The sequence below is a fragment of the Manis javanica genome, chromosome 2, assembly GCF_040802235.1.
Source record: "Manis javanica isolate MJ-LG chromosome 2, MJ_LKY, whole genome shotgun sequence".
Taxonomy (NCBI): domain Eukaryota; kingdom Metazoa; phylum Chordata; class Mammalia; order Pholidota; family Manidae; genus Manis; species Manis javanica.
In genome coordinates, this window is record NC_133157.1 from 225,022,293 (window position 1) to 225,044,848 (window position 22,556).

The following is a 22,556-nucleotide window of genomic DNA, read 5'->3' on the forward strand; positions in this document are numbered from 1 at the left end:
GATCGCGGGTGGGGACTTGCTGAGGGGCAGGTCGTGCTGGGTCTGAAAAGGAGGGAGTGGGCCGGTGGAGGGGCAGAAAAGCACCTGCAGAGCCTGGAGAGGAGAGCTGGCAGGTTGCATTTGTTACGTCCTTGCCATGTCCTGCCAGGAGCCTACACAGATGCCCTGGGACTCCTAGGAGCAGCTGGCTGCCTCTCTCCTGTCCCCACCATAAGGCTCTAGGTGCGGGCTAGGCAGTGAGAACACAGAGGTCAGGAGGACCGCAGTCCTGGTCCCCAGGGAGCTCACGGGAAGCCCAGGAAGCCCTACGGAAGGAGCCTTGAGCAGGGCTGCGGGCACAGAGGCCGGAGTAGCTTGCTGTCTCCTCCAGTCTGCATAGCAGGGGGCCCACCGGCCGCCAGCCCCGCCGCCTCTTGCCCTCAGACTGCAGGCTCCAAGGGGTGGGGCCTGGGCTGCCGAGCTCAGGCCTGGAGGGTGCCTGCGCACAAACCAGGGAGCAGGGCCGAGCATGCAGCCCTGGGGCAGAGTCCTGGCTCCCTTTTAGCCCTCACCAAGACCCAAGTCAGGGCGCAGTGCAGAGGCCTCGGTAAGGTGCCTGCCCCTTCGCTGGCCAGCGGGTGGCTTTCCCTCCCTGCTTGTGCCAGGCACACCCCCTTCCTCCAGAACACTTTTCCTGATTAGGTTCTCTTCCATTCACGTTCCTCACCTTGAGAAGTAATTAATGTGATGCACTGTGTGTTAAAATTAGAATATTCAGACCTGTGGGTTGAAAGGAAGAAAAATAATCATTCAGTCATTATCCATGAAACTAAACACAGTACAGTGAGTGTCCTGTTCGTAAAGACAGAGATCTTCCCAGCCAGTAAATTCTTAATACTAAGCAACTCTTCTTGAGAACATTACATTTCTGGGGAAGGAGAATGGGTTGACATTCACTTAGGAGTGCGGCTGTTTGCAAAGGCAGCGTGACCTGGGGCCAGTGCTGGGAAAGGGGACCCCACTAACCTCGGCTGCTGCAGGAGCCAGATGCACTGTGCTGAACAGCTCTCTCTTGAGAGCCAAGTAGCCTGTCACAGACAACCACGGTCATTTCTGACCCACTTTGGGCCTAGGTGACATGTCTTAGGTTCTGGGCAGAGTAAGTTGTTTTCAGGAGCTCAGAGTTCATAGCAGAGACCAGTCTCTCCTTCCCTGTCTTTAGGTGGAGAAAACCCATCCAGGTGGCTTTGGGCCCCGCCCATTCAGCTTGATTACATACATAAAGCCTGAGCAGGGCCCTGGAGAAGCCCAGGGGGGATGGCACAGCAGAGTGAGTGGGGAAGATGAGGGGTGGCCTCGTTCTAGAGCTTGACTGGACCAGAAATTGGTCTCATCGTGAAGCAGGGTTGGCCTTTGCCCACTCCCTCCCTGTGACAATCAGTCATTGGCTGTGGACTGTCCCCTGGGGGCTCCCAGGTACTTAACGTGACATGGCGTTGGGGCTACCCCTGAGATCGGGGCAGCCCTCGTGCTCCCAGCAGGGGCTTTAGGGGCGCTGCATGGAGGCTCCTGAGACCAGACGCCTGCCCTGGCCCATCTCTGGGACTGTGCCTGCAGGGGGTGACTGCCCTGCCCTGACTCAGGCAGGGGCAGGGGGCTGTGCAGGTCATCTCTGAGGTCCCAGACAACCCAGACACCAGGCTTTCCACTGGGTAGGTTCCTCGTGGGGAAAATAGGACTTGGCTTGGCCAAGATAATGGAGCTGCAGGGTGCTGGGCTGGGCCTTTGTGGCTTCCCTGGGCCCTCCCTGATGCCCTCCTGCACGCACACTCCCACCCTGGCACTGAGAAGGGGCCACCCCTTGCTGAGACTGGCCTGGGAATGGGAAGGAAACAGGGGCCATATAAGCCCCACAGATAGGTGATCGGCTTGACGGGGAAGCTGCCTCCACTGCGGCGTTGAGGCCGTGGGTGTGGGCACTGCAGCTCTCATGCTCTGAAGCCTCAGTTTCACCCTCTGTTGAATGGAAACGTGCCAACTGCTGCCGCCCTTGCCCGCTTCCCTGGACTTCTCCCAGCCTGTGCGGAACTGGCTTCTGCCTCTGCTGCAGTGCCCCGCTCTTCCCGCCCTGGCCCTGTCCTGCCATGTTCCTGGTCTCCCGTGGCACTCAGCTCTCAAGACGCCCCCACCGCTGGGGACCCTGCTCTCTGCAGATGCTCACTGCACCTCAGGGTGTCCACCGCTGGTCCCAGTCACAGGCCCCCTTCCTTAGGAATACACGTTCTGTTTTCCAGTTCCCCATCCTCACTGCCAGCTGTGTGGCATTTGGCACACTCACCTGGTTGTGCAGCCACCAGCATCTCCAGCATTTTTCATCTTTCCAAACTGACCCTGTGTCCCCAGTGACCACCAGCTCAGTGCCTCCTCCCCAGCCCTGGCACCACCCTTCTCCTCTGTCTTTATGAACCTATGGGCTCTCGGGACCTCACATAGGTGGGATCATTCAGTATTTGTCCTGTAGTGACGGACTCATCTCACAAGAGCCCTCCAGGCCCATCCGTGCTGTGGTGTACTGCAGAATTTCCCTTCTTTTAGGGCTTTGATATCCATTGTGTGGACAGACCATGTGCTGTTTATTCACCTATTTGTCTGTGGACACTGGGTTGCTTTCACCTTCTGGCTGTTGGGACTCTTGCTGCGGTGAGCGTGGTGATTTATTTGAGTCCCTGCTGTCACTGCTTTCAGGTGCGAACCCAGACATGAGGTTGCTGAAGGCTGGAATTTTCTTTTCTTCTTTTATTGAGATACGTACAATAAAATGCGCAGATCTTAATGTATCGCTCAGTGAATTTAAAGGTGGCAGTTTCTGATTGCAGGCCTGTCCTCCACAAGCCACAAGGGGTGCCGTGGGGCTTGGACCAGCCTCAGCTCTGCCTCCCCAGCCACCTTCAGGCCTCACCCAGATGACCACCCCTCTCCCCGGACATCTGTTCCGTTAGCAACTTGTTGAACTAGTGAATGAGGTGAATGAGCCCTAATTCCTAGATTGTCACGGAACCATATAAGATAATTAAAAGTGCTGTGTGAAGTTTGTGGCAATCATGATATCAGTTCAACAAGCAGACTGTGTATGAGATCAAAAAATTTTCATTTGGGGAATTTTCTTAGTGAGAGAATTATCTGTGGAAGAAACCCTTTGATAAGATGCTTACGATAGGGTGAAATTCCTAAGGAGTCTGAGGCGACCAGTGGTGGCTGAATCCCCGAGGTGGGAGAGAGCGCATCTGTCTCCTGAGGAGGGGTGCCAGGAGGGGTGAATGACACCCACAGCAGGGCCATCACCTGACCCAAGCTGTGGGCCGGGGCTGCTTCCCATTGATCCCCCATGGCGATGCTGTGAAGTTGGTGTTGCTCTTAAGCCCATTTTACAGATAATGAAACAGACCCAGAGAGCTGAAGTGAATTGACCATTGCTCATCAGTGGTGGTGTCAAGACGCACAGTGAGGCTGAGGACCCCCAGAGCCCCCCACCCCGCACAGGGCTGTCTTCCCACTGAAAGGAGAGGAGAGGGCTTGTGCCATTTGCTTGGGGCCACAACACCTCTGTGTGACCCCAGATTTCCAGTAACAGCTGCCCAGCGCTCAGATCTTAGTTGAAGGGAGGTGAGGAAGAGAGGGGATGCGTGTGACCCTCAGGTTGGATGGGGTGAAACAAACGACATGGGTGGGTGGGAGCTTGAGGCGGACAGGCCCCGAGCACCTGCAGAGCCATCTGCGGGACCGTGTGCACCAGGTGGGGGAAGCTCTCTGGGTCTCCCCACCTCTGGGCTGCACATGGAGGGGCTGTGGGCACTGGAGGCAGATGTGGGGTGGCCCCTGCAGCACTGGCCCAGATGTTTACTCATCTGAATTCATCTATTCATGAAACTGTTCACTGAGCTACACTGAACCAAGTACTGTCCTGGGCCCCAGGACGAGAGCTCTGTCTTCATGCAGCAGACAGGCTAGTGGTGAGGCCAGACAGCTTGTGCCGGTTGCCAGGGGGATGCCTAGGGGCCTTCAGAGCAGGGACAGGCCCCAGGGGAGGCTTGAGAGGTACAGGGTGAATAAAGTCTGGTGGGGGCTGGGGGGAGGCAGGGAAGGCCTTTCCAGGCAAGAGCACAGAATATGGGAGCGTAGGGAATCCAGGGAGCACGTGCTATTCTGGGAGAACTAAAAGTCCACAGTAGCCAAAGAAGGACTCGGGGTGGAGACATAGGCACAGGTCCTGTGTGTCCCCACACGTCACCGCTAGGCTCCCCTCCAAGGCCCGCTCTGCACATGGCCGGCCTCTGGGTGCTGGTCTGGACTGCTGGAGGGTGGTGCCCTCACCTTGCCTGGGGCCTCTGCGCTCAGACATCCCCTTTGTGTAGCACACGGATGACCAGAGACCCCGAAGCACCAGTCCGTTGGCAGGAGAGACCTGGGAGCTCTGGTCTGCATTCCCTCGGGCCCGGTGTCCCCTCACCCGCGGCCTCGGCCCGTCCCTCTCTGCCCGCACGGCTTTATCCTGACGCAGCTGTCCTCTGGCTTGGCGAGTGCCAGGCCGTTACTGTGTTGTTCTTGCCCAACATGTCAGCCTCTCAAGTTCTAGGTTTCTGTCTCATCATCCAGCATCCTCAACGCATCTCGTTTCAGACACACTGTGTGTTTGTTCATGCCATTAACTTGCTAAAGGAAGAAAAAGGCTCCCCCCTTACCCCCCAGTCACCAAAGACTGTGGGGAATCGAATCCTTCCCTTCCCATTGCAGCTTCAGTAGAAGGGCTCTGATGTATAAGGAAAGGGAGAGGGCCTTACGGGTCTGCTTCTGAGAACTGCTGGGCTGCCGGGTCTCAGTGCCTGGAGGCCTGTTTCCTGCATCTCTGAACCTGATGTCTTCATCCACTTGCTGAGAGACTTTATGACTTTCTCAGTTATGAACTCACGTTAAGTGCCCACTTGTGATAATATGTGTGATTACGTCATGATGTAAGAGGACAGACCGGAAACCAGCATATGGAACTGACATGCTTGAAGTATGCGTTTGGTTGTACCGGGCCGTGAGCCATAGTTTTCACGCTTTGTTATGGAACCACAACCTCCATTTTCATTATTTCCCCCAGCAAATGTAGCCGTCAGATTAAAATCTCCCAGTGATTTCCCCTCTTTATCTGACAGCAGCTCAGGTTACCTGGTTTTGGGGGGAGGGGGAGGAGCACCAGGTGATGGTTTAATGGTTGGTTGGACCGTCACCTAACAGGGGGGCACACACTGGCTGTGGGAGGCTTCCTGCCCGGGAGTCTGTCTTGGAGCCGGGTTTTCCTTGACTGATGTCACCCCTCCCTGAAGCGCACAGGCGAGGCGAGCGTGGAAGGTCTGCTGAGCCAGCTGGTCCTGGAGCACCTGCAGCTGGCTCCTCTGCAGTGGGGTGAGTACTCCTGGTGCCCCGGGGAAAGAGCCCTGGGCCTCTAATGTACAAGCGCGTCCGTGGCGGTGGGTCCTGAGGTCTTCGTGGGAACCTCGGGCACCGGGGAGCTGCCGCGTGCTGCTGGCGTCTTTGTGTGCATGCGTGCATGCGTCTGTGTCTGCCGGGTGGCCCTGGGCAGGTCTGCACCCACCCGTCTGCGGGCACCTTCAGCACACACTTGTGAAAGCATCAGCACCCTGCACGCACAGATGTGGGACAACTGTCCAGACCCCCTCAGGTTCCAGGTGCTGTGGTCTGCTGTCCTGCGTGGCCATGCTTGCCCATGTCAGGATGGGCGTGTCTTCTGCAGATGCGTCTGGACCGCGAGTGGCCAGGTAGAACAGGGTGTGCTTATTACCTCCTCTGTCCTGGGGTTGCTGTGACAGCTTGTCACATTGTCAGCACGGAAGAGTGTGTGTTTGGTGAACATCAGGGCACAGCCTGGGGCTCGGCCCACGAGAGGTCGCCGTGATTTAGCGTGTAAACCAACCCAGCAGCTTTCCCCACAGTCTCTGCCTTTCTAAACAGCAGGCGAAAAGATTTTGTTGAGAAACAAACTAAATGTAGTATTTTTGTTGAAGTGAGAGGCTTTATTATTCTCTGGAAAAGGTTTCATTTTGTGATGTACTTTGGGTCAGCTTCAATCAGTTATAAATGTTTATATTTATAGATTTTTTTTCCTTTACCCCAGAAATCACTGTAAATTAGTGGCTGGTCTTTAATCCAGTGAGTTATTCATGTCAGTGTCCCCTTTTTGTGTGCTCGATGCCCATGAACATTATCCCAGGGGCTGGAAAGGGAAAAGCAAACCTTTCCCCTGGCGTCCCTCCCTGCACCTCTGCCGGGCTCCCTGCTCCCACCGGCGAGGCTGCTAGTAGACGGGGTTTACACGCAGGCGGCTCTCCCCGTCACCCAGCCAGAGATGAAGGAGGGCTCCTGGCTCTCAGAGGGTGTCACTGTGTGTTCCTCTGGGAGCCGCCTCAGCCCGGACGCTTCCGGGTTGGAATTTTGGAATGTCCTGTGTCTTGGTTACCTGGGAATGGCCAGCTACCTACAGTACGTGTGGGCAGCTGAGGAGGGTCAGACACCCTCAGGCTTCTGGGAACGGGGCCCCATGAAACAAAATGCAACAAAGCGTGAATGAGGGTGTCACGTCAGCCCAGAGGACTCTGTTCCCCAGGGCACAGCAGCCCACTGCCGACAGCGCAGCAGACGGGAGGGTCTGAGTCACTGCGGAGCATGAGGAAGGGGCCTGGGGCAGCTCCGAGGCCTTCACCGCGTCTGTGTTGGTTCCCACGCAGGTGTCCCCTTTCTCTTTGGCAGTTGACCGTGTCTGGGCCGCCTGTCCTAGGCACATGGCACCCGCATGTTGGCAAACAATGCAGGTGTTAATGGTGTATCCTGGAGAAGATGCGTGACTTAACAAATAGCATGAGGACCCGACAGGCATTTCTGCTCGGGGCACTGAGCTGTTGCCGTGAGGTGCCCCTGGTAGTGGCAGCCTTGTCACACTGCGTCCTGGCACGTCTCCCACAGCCCGGCTCCTGTCCTTAGGCATTAACATTCTTCAGACACAGGGCACACAGTTTTCCTGATGGCAGTGCAATAATCAGTTTAATGATCCCCCTATCTGGCTGTTTCCAGTGAGCATCTTTATGTACAGCTTTTGGTTTGGTTTTCTGACTAGGCCAATTTCCTAGTTTTGGAGCTACTAGGTCAAAAGACGTGAACATTCTAAAGCTCTTAAGCTGCTCTGTCAAGTGGCCCTGTACCCAAAGATCATGGCGTGGACACCAGGGCCTGGGACTCCTGCGGTGACTCTCTGGCTCCTGCTGTGAGCGCAGGTCCGGTGGGGTGGCACTGAGAGAGTTCTGCTTGCCCCCCTCCTGCCCACCGTCTGTCCACAGTGGGGTAGGGTCCTAGCTGTCTCTGTCTCCTCTGTCTGGGCCCCACGCCTCGGGCCTGCGGTTCCTCGCCCCTAACCGGGCCCTGGATCTCCCCACTCCCTGCACCCACCCATGACTTGGGGCGATCCCAGGTCCCCTGACCTGAGGGCTTCAGGCCTCCCTGCACAGGCTGCCTGGCCCCCACCAGCCTCACCTGGAAGGGGCTTCTGGAGCTTCCCACCGTGGGCCTGCTTGGCCTGGGCTGACAGATGCCTTCTCTGTCAGCAGGCTCACGTGGGCAGCTTAAAGAACTAAGGACTGCTGCTTTAAGGTAGCCATTGGAAAGTGCATATCCTGTGCCAGGCGAGGCGAGGGCTTTGTGCCCTCACTCTGACCCTCAGCCCGCTGCACACCTCCTTCTCCCCCCGGGGACACCCTAGTTTGGCCAACTTGGTCTTGTCCAGCCCTGCCCAGCTGAATGGTAACAGGTCCAGGGTCAAAGGCAGATGTCTTCACACTGGAATCTTGATGTTTCCGCTAGATCACTGCGTAAAAGGGATCCATCGTCATTGTAGAGAGCTAAGGAAAACCAGGAAGGAGAAAGTACCCTCTTGCAACCCCCAGAATGGCCTCTGCTTCTTTCCATTTCTGTGCATTTCAGCCTTTTTGCTATCCCTGAATTTAAATTCTGTGCATAGAGATAATCAAACTGTATTTGTACTTTTGTGTCCTTTCTTACATGTGGTGAAACATGAGCATTTCCCGTGTTGTACACGTGTCTCACCAATGCTATTAAAGGCCTCACCTACTTTCATCAGTGGATGCAAAATAACTTTGAACTTGTTATGTGATGTTTTGGTTGTTTTCAGATGTTGCTTGATATGTAAGTTTCATGCAGTGCCTTGTACACAGAGCCTTTCCTGTTTTGGGGTCATTCCCTCCATGAGGGGTCCCTGAAGTTAATATTCTATGGGGTGGTGGCAGAGTAAAGCCGTCAACCTTTGGTGTGTGATAATGGTGGTGGCGCATGTCACGGACGGGCATGGCATCGGCGCAAAGCCACTGTGCGTCTTGGTTTGGCTCTCCTGCTTCCGCCTGATGTGACTTCCTTGGGCAAGTGGACAAGCTGTCTGAGCCTGGGGTTCTTATTTATAAACCAGAGGTGCTGAGGGCACCAAACCCTCCCTGAAGGTCAGGAGGGGTGCCTGTGATCTGGCGAGTGCCTGCTCGCTGCCTCTCAGAGGCCCAGGTGGGCCTAGGGCCAGTGCGGGACCACCGGACTTGTGCGCGGTCATGCAGAGGGCGATGCTGGGATGCTGGGGGTGATGGGCACCCACTCCTTCTGGAGAGCGTCCAAAGTCAGGGCAAAGAGCAGGACAGAGCTGCAGTGGGGCCACGGCCTGGGGCCGCACGCAGGACCTGAGGTGGGGCCCCAAGTCAGCATCCCTAGGCGGGAGCTTCCCAGACGCCTCCTGACTGTGTCCAGGATGGTCCTACAAACTGCTGGAGGCTGCACCTCTGGCTGGGAGGGCGGGTTGCAGAGCCCAGCACGCTGCCTGATAGACAGTCTGTTTCCAGGGCCTTTTCCATAGATACCCAGTGGTGGGGTGAACCGCTTGCCACTCTGATTTGACCGTCCTGCTGCTGTGCTCCTTTTTACCTTCACCGATAACCTCTTGCAGTGTCCACAATGCATCAGTAATTGTGGTTCGCTTCCACTGGCAGCAGCGGTGCAGATCTGTGTTGGCTACATTACAGAGTGGGCACTTCCAGGGCATGGCCTCCAGATAACCACTGGGCAGCCCCACCCGTGAGCACCCGTCCACGAGAGCTGCGATGCGCAGGTAGCGCTTGGGGCCTGAGACAGTGCCAGCTGGGAGAGTGGCTACGTGAGGCCTCCCCGTGCCCTGCCTCCGAGAGAATGACGCCCTCACACCTGGGGAGCCTGACCCGCACCCAGACTCTCCATGGGGTGTGTCCAGCCTACGCAAGTCTGTGAGGTCGTCACTACTGGTCCCCTTGCACTAATGAAGGGGCACAGATTGGGGTCACATTACCTGAGGCTGCGTGGAGCATGTAGATGCTTGGATCAATGGGTTTATCTGTTCATTCACTAAGTACCTCTCTACTGACCTTCTGCTCTGCGCCAGGCACTGGCCTGAGTGCTGGGGACACAAACACAAGTTAACCTAGATCCCTGCCTTGAGGACACTCCAGGTCTGATGCAGGCGGGAGCCAGATCAGCTAAGCCAGGTGTCTTGGGTGTCTTGCAAGCGGAGGCTAGAGGCAGGACCAGAACCTGCAGGCACCTGGCCGCGAAGGAGTCAGCCGTGCCCTTGGGGGCGGGACACAGAGCCTGTGGCTCTGACCGATCTCAGGGACCCCCGTGGGGACAGGCCATCCGGAAGGCGCCGTGGGGCCCACCGAGTCTCTGTCTCCTCTCCCAGGGGCACCTTCTGCATCCAGCCAGCCCCACTCGGGAGTCCGGATCCAGGAATGTCAGGCAGCTGGACTGTCTGTGCCTCTGAGGAAGGGCTGCCCCCAGGGCTCCCTGGGGGTCTGCAGAGGGACGAGCCCCCACTCCTGCAGAGCCTCCTTTCAGCAAACAGTGTGACGTGGGGGCCCGTGCAGGGCTGGTTTGTTTCTAATAGGAGATTCATGCAGAACTCGCTGCCACAGGTCACCGAACACTATTCGGTGAGGGACACCTTGGGTGAGGGAGTAGAGAGCCAGGTCCCGTCCAGCCATCTGGCAGAGGGGTGGGCAGCCGCACGTGGCTGTGGATGGCCTGGCCCTTCCTGGCAGCTGGGCCTGCCGCTGACCCCTGCCTCCATCCGGGTGGTGTAACAACGTCACTGGGCTGTGTGGATTTCTCCAGACAGCTGCTCCTGCGGGAAGGTGTGGGGCAGTGCTCAGGCCCACTGATGAGGCCGGGCTTGCAGGCCAGGCTCACTGGGTGGTTTTGGCGGCCCCGGGAGGCTCGACGGCCTGAGCTGAGGACCCCCGTCCCACCAGGGCTCAGGATGGCTGCGAGCCGTTTTGTCTGAGGCCCAGCTGGCCAGGCAGAGGGCACAGGGAGTCCAGGGACCATGTCACTGTCCCTCTGGCACCTTTGCCAAACAAATATGTAAATGTATAAAGAATAGGGACAATTTATAAAGTCTATGAAGGTATTTAAGTTCTTTTTGAAGGAAAAAAAGTGGAAACCTAAAACCCATACACAAAGAAAAAGCCCCAGGCCATTCCTAACCCCCCACCTTGGGGGTAACCCTGTGGGATTAACAGGCCCCCAGCTGTCCTTCCATCGGGGTGGCAGCCCTGCGCATGGGGGCCCCCTCTGTGCCAGGCATGACCTACATGCTGCTGTCTCTGCCCTGCCAGCCACCAGGGGGGCACCAGCAGGTCCCTGGGCTGAGGGCTGAACTCCAGAGCCTGCTGCCGCACCTCCGTGGGACCCTGCCTCCACCCGCCCCCCCACTGCAGGCTTCCCTTTGGTCCCAAACACCCTATGTTCAAAATAGTGTTCTGGGGGCCTGCTGCACTGTGATAATTCCCGCAGAGGAAGAGCCGTGTTTGCGGGGTGCTCCCTGCAGCGCTTCGGGAGCTCTGTTGAGTGACTTTCCCTGTCACCTCGTTTGTTCTTCGTGATAACCTGCTGTTATGAATAAACATTGTATGTTTTATGGCAGAGTGAAAAGATTGTAATTTGTCCCCAAACTGCCATCCCTGCCTCTGATCTGATCCCTCAGGTTCTCACCGCAACCCAAGGGGCCCTCCCAGATGTGACCCTGGTTATGTCACTCTTCTTCTTAAAAACCTCTCGGCCCCGTCGCCCCAGGATAGGCTGCAGTGCGTGGGATGGGCTCCCTGACCCCAGCCACCTCTTTGGCTTCCGTCCTTTCCTCACGTTCCCACTGCCGTCTCCCCAGGGTGCACGCACTGCCCCCCATTGCTGCCAGCATGCCTGTGCCCCTCTCTGCTAGGCCTTTTCACCTGTGCCCTCAAAGTCAGCCAGCCCTCTCCCTCCAGGAAGCCTTCCTTCATCCACGGGCCTCCGTGTGCCCACCCCACCGCTGAGCTGTGTGTCCCTTCCTGCATTTCCCTGGCTCCCACCACAGCACTTCCTTCGCGTTGCCTGTGGGCTGCCCCGTAACACCTGGTGCAGATGCCAGGACGCAGCTTGCAGAGCAGGCTGACTGGCGTTTCCTGAAGACCTTGCCTCCGTGTGGCCAGCATGGCCTCCAGGGTGGCTAGGTTGACCTACACTCGCACTGGCAAGGGGAAGACAACACCAGGTCACCCCGAGTGTCTGTGACGTGGCCGTCAGCTGGAGGGCCTGCTCCATCCAGGCATGAGGGGCAATCTGAGCGAGGCTCGGCCCTGGCCCACAGTCCCACCCTTGTGCCAAGACACAACATGGCCTGACTGCTCAGCAGCGTTTGCTGCTGGGGACCATGAGCCAGGCCAGGGGTTCAGATCCTGGGGCCAGAGGGAACATCTTCCTAGAGAGAGGTCCTAGAGAGAGCTCCAGTACAAAGGGTGGGAGATGGCCTGGCACCTACGCCAGTGAAGCGGAAGTGCCTGTAGCCTCCAGCATCTTGCACCTGGAATAACCCTGACCGTCCAGGACTGAGCTCAGACATCCTCCCTGTAGGCAGGAAGCCTTCACCGCCTACCACCAGAGTTATCTTTGCCTGTCCACTCTGGGTCTCCTCCCGAGCCTGCGAGCTCTGTGGCACAGTGACCATGAGGGGGGCAGGTTACAGGAGGTACTGTGTCCTGGGTCCTCCTGGGTGCACCTGGCTTCAGGGATGACGTCGTGGGGGCCAGGTAGCACCCACATCCCCGACTAGAGCTCAGCCTCCTCATCGGGGGAGGCTGATGGATGGGCCAGGAGGCAGTGGGCACGGGCGCTGTGGGAGAAGGGGCCTCTCCGTCTAGCCCCCGGTGCTGTGGCCGACTCCTGCCAGCTCAGCTGGGGCTGTCACCATTACTCTTAGACTCCAGTGAAGGTGGTTAGCAGTGCAAGGCTTGGGGAGGCGGTGGACTGACCCAGGGATCCCCAGGAAATCAGCAGTAACATCAGGGCAAGTCTTGAAGCGCTCTTCTAGAATTCTGGTCTTTGTGTCTCTATGTCCCCAGCCCCCATCCGCTCACCCCTCCGCCTACCCATGTGTCCACCACCATCTTCTGTGTGCCCTCTGAGCTAGGCTGGGGAGACCACCCCGGGGCCCACCTCTCGACGCTCTCCCCTCCAGCTGCCTGCCGCTTTCTCTGAAGATATCTTCTCTTTGGAAGGGGGTTTCTGCACTTGGCATCTGTCTGTGGGAGGACATGGGGCCATTTTCATCATCGGCCTTAATCTTGGGAAATTCAAGGGGTGTTGTATGGCGACCTCCCAGTGCCTGACGGCTCCTGGGACCAGCCTGCCCAGCCAGAGGTAAGAGACACTCCCCTCACCGTGCCACAGGGGCTGAGAAGGCAGCGGGCACCAGCGCAGCTAAGCTCTGAGGGAAAACACAGCTTTAAGGTCTGAGACCACCACAGAGTGGCAGGTGCCAGGTTACCAATCCCTGGTAAGTAAACAGCCAAGAAGAATTGGCTAAAAATATGACATTTTCTGCCTGGAAGTGGGCCCTGGCACGCTGATCTTAACGAAACTGAGCCACGAAGCCAAGAAACATCTTGGCCTCCAGACTTGACCAGCGGTCAGCGTGACTACCTTTCTGGAAAAGCCCCTGGGGCAGGCCCCTGCCAGTGGTTACCGTGCCTCATGTCACATGGTCCCCACAAAGCCCCATAAAATTGGAAAAACCTCTCCTGTTTTGTAGAAAGGGAATCCAAAAATGATGACTATGTTGCCAGCGCAGCTCGTGAGCAGCAGAGTGAGGGCAGCCCCCAAGCCTGACCCACGGGCGAGGCGGTGCCGCCTGCGTCCCCGCCCCGAAGGGGGACTCAGAATGGGACCAGTGAGCCTCCCCCGACGTGTGATCTCCATGAGGCCAAGCAGCCAGTGTTGGCTTGTTTTACCTGTTTTGCAGAGATAACACACTCACAGGCATGCTTCAGGATTTAAGAGGTGCCCAAAGCGAGGCGTCCTCCACCCCGGGCTCCCCATGGGCCGTGCTGCTCCAGCCCCCATCCTCTCCACGCCGATTCTGTCCTCAGTGGCCCCAGGGGAGAGTTCTGTTGCGAGGACACATCTCTTGCGAGGAATAAGTTGCATCATTCCATTGGATGCGCACAGTGCTGCCAGGTGATTCCTAATCACGGCCTAAGGTGGATGTCGTTCGAGTCCTTATTTTGATGGACCCTTAGGTCGGTTCTGCTCTTTCGCCAACATTGTTGCACCATATACCCTTGTAAGAATGCTAATCCAGCACCAGGCAGTTAGGCTGGCAAAGACTTATTTTAAATCTAGCAATCTCTTTAAAAGCATCTTCTGTTTTTGTATCATACTTAGAAAGACTTATTTAGATTACATGAAAAAATTCTAATATTTTCATGGGCTCATTTGTTTTACCATTGAAATCTGTTATTTATCTGGAACTTACTAAGGGATGAGGGATGAGGCCTGGATCACCTTTCTTTTCCCAGAAAGCTACCTAATTGTCCCTAAGTTACTGGATTAGGGAAGAGAAAGGACACATGAAATTTATAGCCTTAAATAATTACACAAATTACAGAAAATTTTTATTTATTTATTATTTCATAAGTAATCTGTTGTTCTTCACTAATAAGCAATGTCATTTTCTCATAATGTTTAGGACAATTTTTGGACTCCTTTCTATTGCTCTGTTTTCCCGCCCAGGAGCTGGTACCACCCTGGTGGTTTATGGGTGTGCAGTGTATTTTATTGTTTGCTTGGATGATAATTCTTCAGTGTAACTTTCTTGCTTTTTAAATTCAAAATTGTGGTAAAAACCATAACATAAATCTTCAACTGTAACCATTTGTAAGGGTACAGTTCAATAATGTTAATTATATGTACATTTTTATGCTACAAGTCTCTCGAAATTTTTCATCTTGCAAAAAATCAAAACTCTACAGACGCTGACCATCTTTCATAATTTACTTCTATATAACTTCAGAAAGAGCTTGTGTAGCTCATTTTAATAAAGAAAGTATCTGCAGGTAGTAGCTGCCTCTTTACCTGAGGTTATTTCCCCATTTTTGTTTGTTCTTTGAGTTGGTATCTTTTTGTTAAGTTGGCTGACAGATTACCTATTTTCTTCATTAATTCTGTGCCCTTTCTCTTCTCTAATCCAGTAACTGTGGCTTCTTGATTAATTTCCTCTTTTTGCTTTATGTAGGCTTCTTGTGTTATTTTTCCCCTCTCATTTATTGGGTTAGATTTTTAATTCATTTACTTAAAATCTTCTGTAATTTGTGTAATTATGTAAGGCTCTGAATTTCCCTGTGATTACTGCTTTAACCATGTTCTGACATTTAACATTTTCGTGTTTGACATTTTTTAGATATTCTGCAATTTTAGTTTGCTTTATCTTTATCCCAAGAGTTGTTTAAAACAGAGTTGTTTTGTCTTCTGAATTTGCTATGGCTTTCTGATGTGATGGCATTCTAAGCCACACTGTCCCCAACTCTGGGAGTTTATTGAGGTTTCTTAATGGGTTTTTTGTGTCTAGTCCACTGACATTTAACAGGAAGGCATATTCCTTGTTTTAAGTTTATTGGGTCGAAGATCTGTCAGTTAGCTCTGCTTTATCAATTATGTTGCTTTGGTCTTTAAGACCCATACTTATTTCATGTGCCACGGACTTTGAGATGTAAAGTACAGTTCTTGCCGATGCGGCTCCTCTTGGCCCTGAGGGGGCTCGTGCCCGCAGATGAGAGCACACGTCCCGGGCTGTGCTCGGTGTGGACAGCGGTATCCGTGTGCGGATTGCATCAAGGCCTCATCACTTCGCTGCCCTTCAGTCTCCTTCAGTGCTTGCCACTCACTCCTTCAGCCTCGTCTGGTGTTAAACTCCCATCCCGGCTTGCTTTTCGTTTGGCTGGTGCACTTCGCAGTAAACCTGTTGCTTTATTGTGAACATTTGAGGGGCACGTTTCTCCGTGTGGTTCTCTTAGACGGAGCACGAGTTGAATTTTGCTTTGTGATCCAACCTGAGTCTTTCTCATTAATAAGTGAGTTTAGGCCATTTACATTCCTTGACTTGGCACATGTGTTTGGTCTTACTTCTGTCATAGATTCTGTTGTGCTTTTTGTTTTTATAGTTTCTCTTGGCTTTTGTCATCTGTGTTTTCTTGGTTGTGTTTTGTGCAATCATTTCATTTTTCTGTTCTTCTCTTCCTCTTTCTTTCTCTGCTTTCCTCTACTTGTCTGACCTCCCCACCCCTTCAGGCATCACCTTCTAAGGCCTTGCCTGCTTTATTTTCCTCACAACCCTTATAATCCTCTGATGTTCATTATATATACAATGTTTTTCTTGTCTGTCTCCTCACCACTCGTATAAGCTCCACGGAGGAAGGATCTGTTCTTCAGTGCATCACTGCATTCTCAGACCCGAGGACTGTCCCTGGAATGTGTACCTATTGCATACTAAATAAATATCTGCTGGAGGAATGAGTAATGTAGCCTTACAGCATTTCTCTAAGCGGGCAGTGTTATCCTGTGCTTTGTGGGAAGACACGCAGAGCATGTGCAAGGCCATCCAGCCCAAGTGGCAGAGCGTGGACTGAAACACAGGCACTGTGATTTCAAAATCCATGTTTTTCTCAATTTATTGCACTTCCCAGAATCATCTAATGAGCCAGTGGCCTACAGCTGGATTAAGCCCGAGTCTCCTGACTTCTAATGAGATATCCCGTTGCACCACCTCCTTTAGAAGGAAAGTGAAAAAAAATAACTTTGTCGTCATGCACAGACTTCAAGTTGCAAGTACAGTAGTGAGAACTTCTTTTCCTGAACCATTTTAGAGTAAGTGACTCACCTGATGCACCCCCCAGCCCACCCCAAATTCTTCAGTGTGTGCTTCCTACACACAAGGACCTTCTGTTACATGACCACGCAGCCCTCAGAATCAGGAAATCAGCCCTGGTGCCGAGAGCCGTTCAAGTTGTGCCAGCTGCCCCGTAGTGACCTTTGTAACCAGGGGCTCCAGGTCCAGTGCCAGTGCCTTGCCACACTGAGTCGTTGCAGGTCCTTCATCTCCTCTGTCTGACACAACTCCTCGATCTTTCTGTGACTTGCTTTACCATGGCCTAGTCAGATGGTAGCCACCAGCTCTCTGTGGATGCCGTCAGCTGGGGCTCACGTGGTGTGTCCTGGAGACCACGCTCAGTCATGAGTCTTTAGCAAGAATGTCACAGAAGCAATGCTGTGTCCTCTCCCGTTTCTCCGGTGGCTCATGAGTTCCGTTTGTCTGATCACTAATGGTCATTTTGATCATTTGATAAAGGTGGCATCTGCCAGCCTTCTCTATTATAAAGTCACTTTTTTCTCTTTGTGACCAATAAGTATTTTATGGGAAGGTGCTTTGGAACTATGTAAATGTCTGATTCCTCAGCAAACTTCCTTTTCTCATTAACTTCTGTTTGTATGGATGACTCATTTTTTGTTTTATTCAATGAGTTAATGTAGGTTATGGTCATTATTTATTTTCATGATAAAATCGTCCCAGATCCAACCAGGAGAAGCTCCTCTGGCTGACTGCTGATCATTCTTTGGCCAAACCCTAGCTTCCTGGCACAGGTGCTCCAGATACACCCTGACACCAGCCCTGATGTCGTCAGCTTTCCAAGGTGTCTTGGGTCCCCTTACCGAAGACTCATATTTAGAAAGAAAGGTCCAAACAGGATCATTCCTGTTGGGGTGTGGATGGCGGATGTGTGTATGCATAAAAATATACACACTTAGCGTCTCCATCTCTCTGTTGACATCCCCAAGTCTACACTGGCGCCTCTGATTCCAGTCCGCCGCCGCCGCCAGGTTCATTCTGCTTGTCTCTCACCTCCCTGGCACCGACACTCGGCTGTCCTTCTTGGTGTAATTGCTGGTTTGCCAGTTGCCCCATATGCAGCCTGTCCCCCTCTTCCACCCCAGCACCCCCCCACTCCGATCACAGCTCCTCGCGGGATGACCTGCCCCGTGGGTGACACTGATTCCTGCCCCTGCTGTTGCTCATGGTCCTGCAGCCCAGGCCGCCCTTCCGTGTGGGTGCCCTCCTCCCCTGGCTGGGCTCTGGTGTCCCATGTGGGGTGGGCCCCTGTGCAGATGTCCTCAACACCCACCGTGACCCACCATTTCTACCACCCTGCTCTACCCAGTGGCCTCTGAGCTGAATTGTCTGGGAAGGGGCTGCCAGCTGCCTTTGACATTAGACGTGCCCTGCCCTGTGGTGTAGGCCCTTGCTGTCTCCTCATGCCCTCTCCTGGCTGGGTCATGCTTGCTCACTCTTCTGGGCCCAGGGAAACCGTATCCTCTCCCCAGACACTGTCACAGCTGTCTGTTCCGTGCCACCCCTAGTGGCTCTTCCTGAGTCCCCTGTGAGTGTCTGTGCCTGTCTCACCCTCCCTGTGAACCCACAGGGGATGAGGTCCACGTCACGTCCTCCTCCCTGTCCCCCCACCTTGTTCCTTCCCTGACACACCAGGGCCATGAAGCACATGCCTGCTGAATGACTGATAGATAGGGAGCCTTCAGGAGACACTGGTTCCCTGAGTGAGTGGATGCATAAGGAACAGCCCGTTTCCTTAAGGAGCGCGCGGGCTTGCTGTGTTCCTACAGACAGAAGTAGGTGGGGCCATGGGACTTCCCCTGGGGAAGCTCTGTTCATCTGCAGCAGCGCCTGCGGCCGGGCCCCGAGAGCAGCCAGCCCCGGACCCCGCCGTCAGACCCCACGGGGACGCCTTGATTGTGGTGACGGCTCCTGTCTTGGCGCTGCACCTCCTTGGGTCCCTCCTTTGCTGCCACCTGATCACAGTGAAGTCAAGACAGTTTACACTGCTGGTTTGACTGGTGCTGACTGTTTACATTTGCAGGTGTAAATTAGGCCCAGGTCTCTGCGGGCTTCTAAGGTCCAGAGTTTTATGTGAGTTTCTAGGCAAAGCTCACATGCGTGCTTCCTACAGAGCTTCAGCTGTCACTCTTGGACATGCTGACATGTTTTGTGAGCGTCCTAGGATGAGATGCGCCTGTGCTCATGTACACAAAGAGCACTTCGCTGTAGGTGAGCGACTGCTGGCGTGAATCACCTTTGCCCCCAGCGAACAGGCCAAGCCCTCGGTGGTAAATGACCTGCCCCAGTCCAGGTTGGAGGCTGCAAGGGTTGGTTTTCCTGGACTCGGTGGCCCAGGGCCCTTCCCATTTGTTGAGATTTTACCTCCAGGATCAGGAAACTAGCATCAAGGGATCTTTCCAGAGCTGTGGAGAGGCAGCCCCAGGGAGGGTGGAGGGCTCGCAGCTCTGTGGGGCCTTCTGGTTGCACCCCGCTGCCCCCGGCTGTATGGACGCAGGCCTGTGGAGCAGGCAGGGAATCACAGAGGTGGGGGCTGGGGGCTTCCGTGGCACCTGGCCAGGAAGTCACCCAGCCTGTGAGAGTCAATGATTGTTTAGTGCCGACCAGGGGACCTGGCCTCTGTGACATTGTCCTAGGTGTTTTCTGTCCCTTAAATACGAAAGTATATTTCAAGATACATTACATGTTAAAAACAAGTGACAGAGATTTCAGTCTTTCTCAAGCTTTCTTGCTATTTACAAGATAAAAAATGTTAACCCCTGGTGCTTCCATCTTGCAGAAAATGTTCTCTCTGGATTCTGCAAATCTTCTCAAACCCTCATGTTGCAGGGCTTGAGGGAGAAAACATGTGTTGCCATTGGAGGTAAGAGTGATTGAATGGAATGTCTGCATGTGGATCCGCTGGGACTTACTGTCCCAGTGAATGAGGTCTCCTGTTTTTCTTGGATGCCTTGTCCAAGGACGGCCCAGAAAAGATCCTTGGGCGCCCGCTGAGTGAACTGTTCCGTAAGTGAGCCTGTGTGTTCAGGGCTTCTGGCCCGGAGACTCACTCGGGCGGGGCTGAGCCACTGGCCGCATTTCTTCGGCTGTCCGAGCTGCCGGGAGCACTGGCAGCAAAGGCCATGAATCAGGGCGTTGTTGAGAACTGGGTGTCATTATTCTGCCGAGTGCCGGCCCAGGCAGCTGGGGGCTCTGCCTCTTCCTGGTGATGTCCACCCGCCTGAGCGGGTCACTGCTGGGCGGGGTGGCAGTGGCTGCCGCAGCGCCTCACAGACTCATTTCCAAGCTGGCTGGAGGGCAGGGAGCCTCTGTCATGGCATCTCTCACCTCTCTATTGCAAAGGACTCTCCCCTGGACAGCTCTCTGCTGTTGCCAGAGATGTCTGCACAGTACTGATCCTTCCCTGTCCCAGGTCCTGCTGCCAGGGCCAGTCACTTAGGATAAAGCTGGAAGGCCTGCATGTGGGGTGCACACCCCTCCCCTCTCTGGCCACTTACCCCGCGACTTCATCGTGTCCGGTGGAGCGGCTCAAAGGCCGCTTCCTGTCCGAGATGTCACGGGAGCCCCAGTCAGGGAAGTGCTTTGGGTAAAGGGTCACGGCCGGTCCCACCGCAGCCCATCCAAGCAGCTTGCCTGCCTCGTCTCCTCTCCCCCTAACTCTCAAACTCTCCAGGGCTCAGGTCTCCCTGTGGAACTGCCCTATGCTTCCAGGCCACCACCGCCCTCCCTCTGCACCGGGCACCCTTGGCTCCAGGGCAGTGGGCGCAGGCCTGTTGTGCGCATGCACAGATTTCCGTCTGTGTTGACTGCGCCAGCTCCATTCCCTGGGCCAGTGGTGCCCTTAAATTCTTAAGATGTTTCATGTCTCGCTGTCTAGAGTGGAAGCTCTTTGGGCACAGATGCAGGATCCACTTCTATTTCCCCATTTGATTCGAGAAGATGCTGGTACTAATCTTGAGGATGAGGGTCTGTGTGCCCTGGCTTACAGTTTATAATGCACCTCCATGTCAGAGTTGCATCAGAGCTTTGGAAAGCCCCTGTTGGGGTGACAGTATCTTCTCCATTTACAAAGGTCAGCCAGGCGACTTGCGCAAGGTCTCCTGGCCACAAAATCAACCTGCTTGGCTGCCTGCAGCGGCTCTCCTAAGACCTTCCACCTACCCCTCAAGCCTGGTGGGCCTGTGGGTGATTGCAGTGGCTTCCACAGTGAGGCAGGGAGGGCAGCCGCTGAGATCCGGACTCAGGAGGGTGCCCAGTTCCATGGCAGTGCGGGCAAGCGGTCAGCATGCTCAGGCTACCTTCTCGCTGAGCCATGGGGGCAGCAGGGGCTGGCTGCTCCTTGACTGTGGCCCCAGCTCCCTCATGCCTGCCTCCATGTGGACTTGGGAGGAGCCGTCCTGGGCCGAGGCCCAGCTTTGTGACCTTAGTGACTGTCTTGATGGAAGACCTCAGAGATGGCTGTGAGGATCTGCTTTTCTCCCTTGGCCCCACAGCTGTCTCGGGAAATAAGACCTGTCCTTATGTAGCTAGAACCCTGGGCCCTGTGTCCCCCAGGCAGAGGGGCAGCATGTGGCCTGACAGAGCTGTGCCGGGATGGGTGGGTGACTGGGGGGTGGGGGGGTGGCTCCCTTGACAGGTAGCGGGCAGTGCCGTCCCCAGGACCCTTGATGCTTGAATCCTGGCCAGGAACCACAGTCACATTGCCATCACCCAAAATCCTGGGTTCTGTCTGCAGCCAAATAGGGAGAAAGCTGCTCACTGGCACACTCCTGCGTCCCCTTACTGTGCTCATTGGTGGCGTGTACATCTTCAGCTGTAGCTAAAACCAGGCCACAAATGACGGTTGAGTGTGGGATGTGCATGGTGTTTGGGGTCGCCTCTGCCTTCTTCTGGTGACAAGTTTGCTGCCTTTTCTAGGTGGGGAGGTAGAGGTTCCGTTTGGATCAGGCCTGCTGTCTGGCTGCGTGAACGGGGGAGCAGGTGTCATGTCAACCTGCCCTCACGAGAGCCCCACCAGTTGGCACTGCGCCTCTGTCTCCGGGGGGAGGGGGTCTCATTCTCCGTCTATTTTGGCTGCCCATCGCCCAGGAGCTGAGCCCCACCTGGGCCTGGGCCTGGGCTCCCAAAGGCAGCGGGGGCAGCTGGGAGGTGCCCCTGAGGTGCACAGAGGCTGTTGTAGGTATGGCTGGCTGTCGGGGTGACCTGCAGTGCAGCAGGGGAAGCGGCCTTCTGTCTTGTGAAGGACCGGCTCCTCGCAGCAGTGGCGTGGGGAGTGGGTCAGCACCTATGCACCCCTTCTTCATTTCCCTGAGCCTGGTGGTGCCCTCCAGATCCCTTCATCCCTGGCAGCACTGCAAGGCCAGGCTGTAGGGTTCTGCCCTGTCTGCTGCTTGCCCGCTTCCTTGTGCGCACAGGCCTGTGTTCCTTGTTCACAGGAGCATGCTCTGAGCGCTCAGGGCCGGCGTCAGCACAGAGCCAGTCCCAGGACTCGGCCAGAGCTGAGCGGCCTGTCCAAACTCTCAGTCATGTGTCAGTTCAACTACTTTGCATTGAGCTCAGCCAGCTCCTGTGGCGTTTTCTCATGGGAAGATGAGCCGGCTGACCTTTGTCAGTACAGGGAGCGCGGCTTGGCCTCAGGGCCCCCAGCCTTGGCAGGGTTTCTGGAGCTTCCTGGCCAGAGGAGAGAGTTCCAGAACCAACAGCAGGCTGCCCCGCCTCTGACACATGCCCCAAGGTGGGGGTTGGCCCCGTGGGCCCCTGTCCCTGCCACAGAGATGTCACAGCCCAGATCACACCCAGTGAGGTTTGCTCAGCAAGCAGCTGTGGCCCAAAGGCCCAGTGGAAAGGGCTACTCCACATAGGTCTGCATCTCAGTAGGGTCCTCAGGATGTGACAGGGCACCAGAGCTTGGTCATCCCTGACAGGCAGGCTGTTGGAGACAGAGGGTGGGGAGAGAGGAGTACCAGCCTCCCAGCACCCACCAGGGCCAGCACTGGGGACCACCCAGAGGCACAGATACTCCCCCTTTGCCGGGTGGAGAAACTGAGCCTTCCATCGGCCAGTGAAGGGAAGGGGGCTGCTCTCCCACTCCAGCTGGGCACCCCACACCACTGCCTGCCCAGCACCTGCCCCAGAGCTGGCCACCAGACCCTCTGTCCAGCTGAGCAGACTAAGGGACAGGCAGGGTCGGGGGCCAGACAGACTCCCTCCATAGCTGTCACGG

The 22,556-nt window shown here is 55.3% G+C and overlaps 1 protein-coding gene across 7 annotated transcripts in view; it reads left to right on the forward strand.

The window, feature by feature from the left end:
• TRAPPC9 (trafficking protein particle complex subunit 9) overlaps positions 1-22,556 on the forward strand; it is a 588,199-nt gene that overhangs the window by 469,940 nt on the left and 95,703 nt on the right. For all 7 annotated transcript variants that reach the window (XM_073230280.1, XM_073230285.1, XM_073230286.1 and 4 more), the window contains one exon: positions 5,336-5,427. In XM_073230280.1, coding sequence (XP_073086381.1) covers positions 5,336-5,427 — 92 coding nt within the window. The remainder of the gene's footprint in view (positions 1-5,335; positions 5,428-22,556) is intronic.